Raw genomic sequence first — 9005 nt, forward strand, 5'->3', positions numbered from 1 at the left:
CACACAATATTTGGGTTATCTTTATTTAGCCTTTTAGTGGCAACCTTCCCAAACACTTGAAAGCAATCAAAGGGCAATAATTAACATGCATGCCCCTTCCTATAGAAAAACTATAGCGAGCTCTGACATCGCTAAGGTAAGTACGCATCTGCGGGTTAGAGTTTACTCTCTTTTAAATTTCATGGCATTGTGCCTTGAACAGGGTGCATTAAAGAATGTTTAGCTGGTACCTCTGGTCTTTTATCTAATAATTTCGAATAGCCAGCTTAGATACAAAGAACCCTCTCTCTCCCGTGGCATTTACACACATATACACACATAAACACACACACACACCACACTAAAAGCAGGGAAGAATTTGTTGGTGCAAAATGAGAAATCGAATCCTTGCCTGGCTCAGGTGCTTGCTATTATAAACTATGACTAAGAGACATGAATTTCTCTATGATGCAACCCTCAAGAGAGGCAGCATTTTCTCCAGGCCTCTCTTTAAACCTGCTCACTCGCCAGTGACTAATGCTCTCTAGAGCTGCCCTGTGCTGCTCACATTTCATCAGCCAGCTTTGTCCTTGATAGCTCTGCCTGGACCATAGAAGCTCCCAAACCTGTTGAGGACAGCCCGGAAAGATCAGCACAAAGCTAACCATGCCCTTGCCAGCACCGAGAGCCATCTTTTGAGCTTCCCACTGCGTTTATTAACACAGTGATAGGGGCCCTTCACGAACATTCGAAGAGTAAGTTTAGACTCCTCTCTGAAAGATAAGTCCTGAACTATACGAAAAATAAGAGTCAATCAGGTCACACGGTGACCACCCTGTGTCAACTTAGAAGTAGAAACAAAATTGACAACATGTTGGGTGAGGCCACAATTAACTGGAATCTTCCATTAACTATTTTCTGCACCTTTAAAAGAGAAAAAAATGTCAGACTCATGATCTGCATCAAGGAATTAATTTATAAAACAAACCAAAAAAATGCCATAAAATAATGTCTGGTTAATGGATGTTAAGTCCAACATCTTATATATATGATGTCAGTTGATTGATAATTCTGAGCTTGAAGGCTTGCAATATTCTTAGGCAAAAAGAAATTTAGGATGAAATTATGTTCAGTAAATCTTACCTGCAAAGGAATAAAAGCATTTTAGAAATAACTCCAATAAGGAATGAAACAAAAGTTTTGGGGGTTAACTCTGAATTATTAAAAGAAACTAAATGCATTCCACTGTCCAAATACACTGGCAATGGCTGAAAAGAGTCTTCCAGACATGGATGTTCCAAGACCAAACGTTTTCGGAACAAACGTGCCACCCCCAGAAAGGTACTTACAGTTATCAGACTGGAAATCTGGGACAAATTGTTCATCATCAGGAACTTGTGCTGGAAAAGAGATTTTTATTTTAGACCTTTAAGTTTTATTACAAAGCACAGTGAAATGTTTTATATGGAAAATCGGACAGCCAAGAAACTTGCCTTCAGCTAACCAAGCCTCTTGAAGTTGACTGAGATCCTGAAACAGCTCTGGAATTGAAAACAGAAGACACCAGAATGAGAACTCCTGTGCTGGGGAGAACAGGGAGGGTGAGTCTACATGTGGCTCTCACAGGGGACCATTTGAAGAAGCCACAGACCAAAGGGAAAGCTTCACTACCTTCAGAATCATGGGCCAGATCCGTGTCCAAAAACTTCCTCTTTCTGTCAATCACAGGCCGCCCTCTACATTCCTCTGATCGAGATTTCTGAAAGAGGCCAAGACACAGTGAAGGCTCAAGGGTAATAAAGGGGCCAAAGGGGATTGTGCTACTAAACCAATGAGAAGATTCATATTTGAAGAGGGAGAACAAAACAAACCAAAGCCACATAAACTTACCCCTGGGACCATAAAAGGGACTTGCTGATCATAAAACCCATCCATGGTGTTTCCAATGCCTCGAATATCACTTTGAAAGGTTTCAGCATTGAGTACTTTCTGGGGGGAAAGGGGTCCTCCTGTAATAGGAATTTGGGAGATTTTAACTGAGAGGGGAAAAGGAGAAATGAAATAATTTTTACTGCTCTTTTTTTAGGGCCTGTGCAAAATCACTACCTTTCTCTGAGGTACTTAAAGCCCACTCAGAGTGTAAGATTTACAGACTAAAGGTGTGCCTGATTAAGGACATCATAAGTTCATAGTGTACTTAGTGTCAAATCCATTTACCTAGCTGTCCTTCCCCCTCTCTCTAATCATTAACATCGTAAGTTTGTTATTGTCTGTTCCCTATAAAAACCAAAACCAAAACTCCTTCTTGTCATTTTAAAAGGGTGATTTCAAGTTTCTCTCCAATAGAAGATTCTCCAGGGCATTTATAATGTTAGGTCTTCCTTTTTTTTTTAAGAGATAATTTCATTTTTGACAGTACAGTGACAGGAAGTAGAAAAATGGGTTTAAGCCTTCCAAATTATTGGCAATTAAAAATTTGACATACATAGTGTTTCTAAAAGTAGTTTGTAGGTCAGTGGTAAGATACCATATATAGTTCCAGGCATATATTGATCAGAGATATACTAATTTTCACACAACACTCTTTTAAAACCTAATTCTTCTGTTCAAACAGATCTAGTGTCTGTAATGTCACAAATATTCCTATGGCAACTTACAGAGATTATCTGTGATATCACCAACTTCTAAAATAAATAAAATAGCCATGAAAAGTAATGAATCAAGGAAACTAAATTCTAACACACAGATTTTAAATGCATCTCTACCAGAGATCTTAAGCATTAAAAGCAAAAGATCCATGTACAGAAAATTCAGTTTGTTTCTTAGAGTGAAGTCAATTTTCCCCAAACTTGCAAAAAAATATTAAAACTTATTTCAGCACTGTCAAGTCTTGGGCCTGGGAAGACAGGTTGAAGGTCAAAATGGAAAGGAGGGAATGTTTTCTTTTTTCTTTTCTTTCTTTCTTTCTTTTTTTTTTTTTTAAGATTTTATTTATTTATTTGACCAACAGAGATCATAAGTAGGTAGAGAGGCAGGCAGAGAGAAATGGAGTGGGGGCGGGGGAGGGGGAGCAGGCTCCCTGCTGAGCAGAGAGCCAATGTGGGGCTCCATCCCAGGACCCTGAGATCATGATCTGAGCCAAAGGCAGAGGCCTAACCCACTGAGCCACCCAGGCGCCCCAGGAGGGAACGTTTTCTAATTTCAGAGGAATAAGTAACAATTTTAGGAAGGTACCACCTTCCTGAACCCTTTGTTTCATTCTCCAAATAGAAATGCGGTTAAATCAACAAAATGGAGAAAACAGTAATTTCATTTACGCAGCTCTAAACAAAGCAAAATGTTTGCAGATAATTCTTTTGTTTACCTTGTATACAAATTTTAAATAGGGAACTTTTTCTCAGTGGGCAATTCCACGCAACTTGTTTTTCTTAAGTGAGCAGGATACAAGAAAACCCTTCATGGTCCTCTCAGCACTCTGGCCCAACTAGTCAGAAATTTTCAAAGTCAAAGAGAAAGAGGGAGAGGAGCAAAACTGTACACAGTCCATAATTTCCTAGAAAAACACTCCCGCTGGCATGCCTGCATGCCTTCCAAACAGCGCTAAACGTTCAGAATAAAGCCTCTTTCTCAAATGTCACTAACCCGTACACAAAATCTGAGAAACGTCGGCAGTGAGTTGAGGGCCATGAAAATGAGTCCTCTGTAGACTTCAAAATCTGTCAGATTAAATCGTGACCTTAGAATTTATGTCAGTGTCTATAGGGGGAAAGGGACAACGGAGAAGAGATCGGAGGGGGACATATTTCCGAATCTCACGATGAAATACGTTGCAAGATACTTCACCACGAAGAGCAATAATACCTTTTTAAAAAATGAAATAAAAGAAAGAGGCTGCCATAAGCGAACCAGGGAGGGGCATCGAGAATTTTTAAAGCAGCGCTCAGAGTTCAAGGGCTAGGAAAATCTTGTTCGAAGTATAATTTTTTGTAAAGCCTTACAGGAGTTTAAACCACTTCCTTTGTGGTCCCCCCTTCCCGGTGCCCCCAGGAAAACTTTAACGCGGCGCAGCGGCGCGATAGAGGCCCCTCCCCCGCGGCGCGCAGCGGGCCTGGTTTTATGAATGGAAGAGCGAGCCGCAGCCGCCACATCAGGTAAAGTCTGTAACTGGATCCCTCGCGCTGGGCCCCATTCACAAAACAAGACACACTTCCACCCAATTCCCAGCCTTCCCCATTCATGAAAACTCCTTTGGATGAGCCCCCGCCCCCACTTCCAACGCACGCCCAGCCTCCGACGCAGGCCCCTCACCCCCAGCGATTTAGGAAGAAAGCTCAATGCTTCATTCACAAAAAGGGAAAGGAAAAAAAAAAAAAAAAGCCGCAGGGAGCAGCGAGCCAACGAAAGAAACCCGCTTCATTCATAAAGTCATCCACATTCATAAAATCGAGCCGCGGCACGGGGCGCTACCAACCACCCGCAACGGCCCCCGGCCCCCGGCCCCCGGCCCCCGACCCCCAAACATCCAAACATCTCTCCTTGGCACTCCTCCGCAACCAGGAGTTCGGTTCCCCCCAGAGGTCTCCTCTCCTCTGAAAATGCGGACAGATGCCTAATCCAGCGAGAGTCTCCAGCATCTCTCCACCCCCACCCCGCACCCGCTTTTCCCCCCACTATCCTCAGGCCGCTGCACTGATGCTCCCCGATTTCTCGAGAATCGCGATGCAGCCTGACGCCCTCAGGCTGCTGGGGGTGGGAGTTGGGGGATTGAGTGTCCACTTTCCACAATCTGAAACTTGCAAGGCCTGCATAAGTTCCTGGCCAACCCTCAAACCCTCAGGCTGCACATGCCTGTGTCACTTAACCCTTCCTGGTACTTTGTGGGGGCATCACCTCTCAAATATTCCCCTTCAAGCTGCTTCCCGCCCCCTCCTCCCCACCAGAAAAGCTTCGCCGGGCGTCTCTTCTCGCGGGCCTCCAAGTCTCCTCCGGGCTCTCAGACCTCCAGAGATTGTAAAGCCCCGCAACTCAGCGTCCCTCCCCCCCGCCCATCCCCACCCGAGAGCCCCGGCACCTCGCGCCCGGGCGCGCCTCCTCGCGACGTGCGGAAACTCGCTCTCCGAGCGCTCCGGAACCGTTAGCCACCCCCACCCTACGCCTCCCAAGAACCGAACCGAAGCGAGCCACGAGAGGAGGGGGCAGCCCGCTCGGGGGTGGGGGTGGAGAGCTCAGTCCAGATAGAAAGTACACCCGGACTTTGAGGATTCTGAATCAGCCAGTGAACTCTCGCCAGCTGGGCCCTTCGGACCCGTTACTGGACATCCCCCTTCGATGCCCCCCTGCCTCCTCGACGCCCCCTCACCTGAGGCAGCCGCTCTCCTCCCGTTGCAGCGGCCCCGGGGCGCAGGCGCGCTCACGCACGCGCGCACCGGGCCTGGGCGCCTGGGCGAATGGCTGGGCCGAACCGCTCCGGGGACGCTGAACCGCTCTGCGCACCAGCGGCTGGACTCTGCGCCGCAGCTGCCAACCAGGCTGGAGCGCTGGCCCGGCCCCCCGGGGCGTGCTGCTCCGCCTGCCGCCATTGGCCAGCAGTCCTAGCTCAGCCTGGTTCTCATTGGCCCGAGGCAGCTCCTCCGCCTGTCTATCACGTCTTGTTTACCCTGTCTGCGGGCAAATCCAGCCAAGCCGCCCCATCAACTCCAGCCCCCATTGGTCAATAACGCGTCCCTCTCCACCCCCTCAGGGGTCTGTTTTACATAATTTATGCACCGGGGGCCATTGGCCAATCAGCACAGGCTTGTTTATATAATGAATGTAAGGACGTTTTTCATTCATAAAAAACGCGACCTGAGGGGGAAGCTTAGCTGAGTCAGTGAAGCACTTAAAGGGGACGAAGCCGCGAAGAGTCGCGTTTACTTCCCTCCTCGCAGCTCTCCCAACTTTTCACCGAGGCTTGGCTCTTCCCACGTCTCCATTCACCCCTGCTTCTCGCCCCCAACCCCCGCCCCGCAACGCCACTGCCAGGATGGGCCACTGGGCGCCAGACGTTCGCAGCTGCAGTACCAAGCAAAGTTATCATTTTAGAATTCAGGCGAGAGAAATTCGTCATTCCACCCAGAAAGAAACTCGCTGACCGACCTGGGCGTTTGGCCCACAGAAACACAGAAAACGGAAACCAAGCCCTCTAATCTTAGGTACCTTTAAGAGAGGCCTTAATTTCTTTTAACCAGGTTTCCACTGGGGGAGGAATAAGCAGTATCTCCCTTTAAAATCTGAGCTCTCAAACAGATTTTAGTTACTATTTTATTCTGGCAAGGCCTAAGGCCCAAACAAATTCCGTTTGCTCCCCCTGTTTAATTGCAGTTTACAACGTCCGCCAGAGTGGGTTCTGGACCCGAGATGAGATGAGAGAGGGTCGGAGCTCAAAGAAATCCTCTCCGGGGATGGCACCAACCAGTCAACCGACCTAGAAACGTAAATCCCTCCGAAACCGGCCTGCAGAGTTAGACCGCCTGCTTCCCTTCCGGGACTGCTTGTTTTCCATTTAAGTATTGAATGCAAGATGGTGCATTTGCGAATTAGATCCCGTGCAGCTGGGAACGGCGAGAAGCTACTCTGCCTGCCAAACGATCGGGCACTAACTGCAATTGCTGAGATTCTTAACAGGGTGTTCCAGGAAACAAATAAATAAGCAATTCTCTCCCCACTCTGCTCCCTCTACCCCCTTCTGTGAAGGCTGGGCAGCTCTCTGCTCTTCCCCAGGACGCTGGGGTGCCCTGCCATTCACCCCGTGTGACCGTGGTAGGGAGGAAAAACATCAAATGTTAGAGGAGAGCCCCTCCCCTAGTGAAGGGGGTCTCAGGGTAGCCAACTGTGGGGCTGCCCCCACCCCTGCCTGGGGAATGCAATGTGGATTTTTAGGGGGGAAATTTTTTTTAAGTCAAAATTTGCCCACCTTCTTTTCTGTTTCTAGTTGTGTATCTTAAAGAGAGAAGCCACTTGTTTTGTCATTTATAGCCCAAGAAATGTTAGGGTACACCAAAGGAAACTGGAGTACACTGCTTGAGTCCTGGACCCAGCACTGGTCCTGTGGGAGCTATTGGTTCTGCAAGATACTTGGGGGGAGCACGAGTTAATGGGTGGGAAGGTGTTCTGATCTTTCAACAAGCAGTTCCATGATATTTAATTTTCCAATAGAGTATTTTGCTTCTGACCCCAGCTCAAGGACAGTTTTTCCCTTAGAACCTCTATTCATTGCCAGGTAATGCTATTTCTGTTTGGTGGATGGAGATTTTATCCCACTCCTGTGCTGCCACTGAGTTGCTACCAGCTCTGAGGACTTTTTCTCTTCAGGACTCCCCGCCCAGATTAGCTCCACATCCACTGCTCTAAGGCTGGCAGGCTCCAGAGTCCCTATGTGGGAGAAATTGCATGTGTCTCAGTTGATCAGCAAATCACCAGGAAATATCATTTGAACCCCAAATAGTAGAGGACAGAACTGGTTGATGTCACAGGGAAGCAGATATTAGCTTGGTGTAGCATGAGACAGGACTTTGGGATGTCTTGAGTGGCTCGGTGAAGGGACTGGGGTGGGGGTGGGGGCAGATAGATGCATGCAGGGAATTGTTCTAGCTCTAGGAGTCTATGATTCTGGAATTTGGAGCTTGTGTTGAACAGGGAGGTCCTTGGGGGCCCAGGCCCCATAGCTATAGTGTGAAACATGATGGTGTAACTCATGGTGACCGACTTTGGCACGCTGACTCCTGGGCCCAGAGTTGGTTCCTTTTTGTTTAGTATTTCTGATGTCTTTTCTCCACACGTATTCCTTCTTTTCATCTGTTTCTCCTTCTTGGTGACTTATGTCCTCTGCTGCCATCCCCACTTTACTCCCCATCTTCTTTTGTTATCTGTGCTTTATAAGAGTTCCTTTACTCTCAGGGGGAACCTGGGTGGCTCAGTCAGTTAAGGCTTTTGATCTTGGCTCAGGTCATGTTGTCAGGGTGGTGGGATTGAGCCCTGCTTTGGGCCCGTGCTTAGGGCGGAGTCTACTTGTCCCTCTCCCTCTGCTCCTCACCGCCCTCTACTCGCTTTCTCTCTCAAATAAATAAATAAAATCTTAAAAAAAAAAAAAAAAGAGGTAAGTGTCAGTATTTAGAAGTTCTTTGTCTAATGAACAGACATTTCTGCAAAGAAGACATCCAGATGGCCAACAGACACATGAAAAAGTGCTCCACATCACTCGGCATCAGGGAAATACAAATCAAAACCACAATGAGATACCACCTCACACCAGTCAGAATGGCTAAGATTAACAAGTCAGGAAACGACAGATGCCAGCGAGGATGCGGAGAAAGGGGAACCCTCCTACACTGTTGGTGGGAATGCAAGCTGGTACAACCACTCTGGAAAACAGTATGGAGGTTCCTCAAAAAATTGAAAATAGAGCTGCCCTATGACCCAGCAATCGCACTGCTGGGTATTTACCCTAAAGATACAAATGTAGTGATCTGAAGGGACACGTGCACCTGAATGTTTATAGCAGCAATGTCCACAATAGCCAAACTATGGAAAGAACCTAGATGTCCATCAACAGATGAATGGATAAAGAAGATGTGGTATATATACACAATGGAATACTATGCAGCCATCAAAAGAAATGAAATCTTGCCATTTGTGATGATGTGGATGGAACTAGAGGGTATTATGCTTAGTGAAATAAGTCAATCAGAGAAAGACAATTATCATATGATCTCCCTGATATGAGGAAGTTGAGAGGCAACGTGAGGGTTTTGGGGGGTAGGAAAGGAATAAATGGAACAAGATTGGATCAGGAGGGAGACAAACCATAAGAGACTCTTAATCTCACAAAACAAACTGAGGGTTGCTGTGGGGAGTGGGGTAGGGAGAGGGTGGTTGGGTTATGAACATTGGGGAAGGTATGTGTTATGGTGAGTGCTATGAAGTGTAAACCTGGCAATTCACAGACCTGTACCCCTGGGGCTAATAATACATTATATGTTTTTAAAAAT

The 9005-nt window shown here is 46.9% G+C and overlaps 1 protein-coding gene across 1 annotated transcript in view; it reads right to left on the reverse strand.

Moving 5' to 3' along the window:
• Nucleotides 1–5515, reverse strand: part of ETV5 (ETS variant transcription factor 5) — a 59129-nt gene extending 53614 nt beyond the window's left edge. Inside the window, exons 1-5 of the mRNA XM_047732316.1 lie at nucleotides 5339–5515; nucleotides 1870–1988; nucleotides 1651–1738; nucleotides 1473–1520; nucleotides 1329–1379 (exon numbers count right to left, since the gene is read on the reverse strand). Coding sequence (XP_047588272.1) covers nucleotides 1329–1379; nucleotides 1473–1520; nucleotides 1651–1738; nucleotides 1870–1914 — 232 coding nt within the window. The 5' untranslated portion in view covers nucleotides 1915–1988; nucleotides 5339–5515. The remainder of the gene's footprint in view (nucleotides 1–1328; nucleotides 1380–1472; nucleotides 1521–1650; nucleotides 1739–1869; nucleotides 1989–5338) is intronic.
• Nucleotides 5516–9005: the final 3490 nt, after the last annotated feature.

This window comes from Lutra lutra, chromosome 1, assembly GCF_902655055.1.
Source record: "Lutra lutra chromosome 1, mLutLut1.2, whole genome shotgun sequence".
Classification (NCBI taxonomy): domain Eukaryota; kingdom Metazoa; phylum Chordata; class Mammalia; order Carnivora; family Mustelidae; genus Lutra; species Lutra lutra.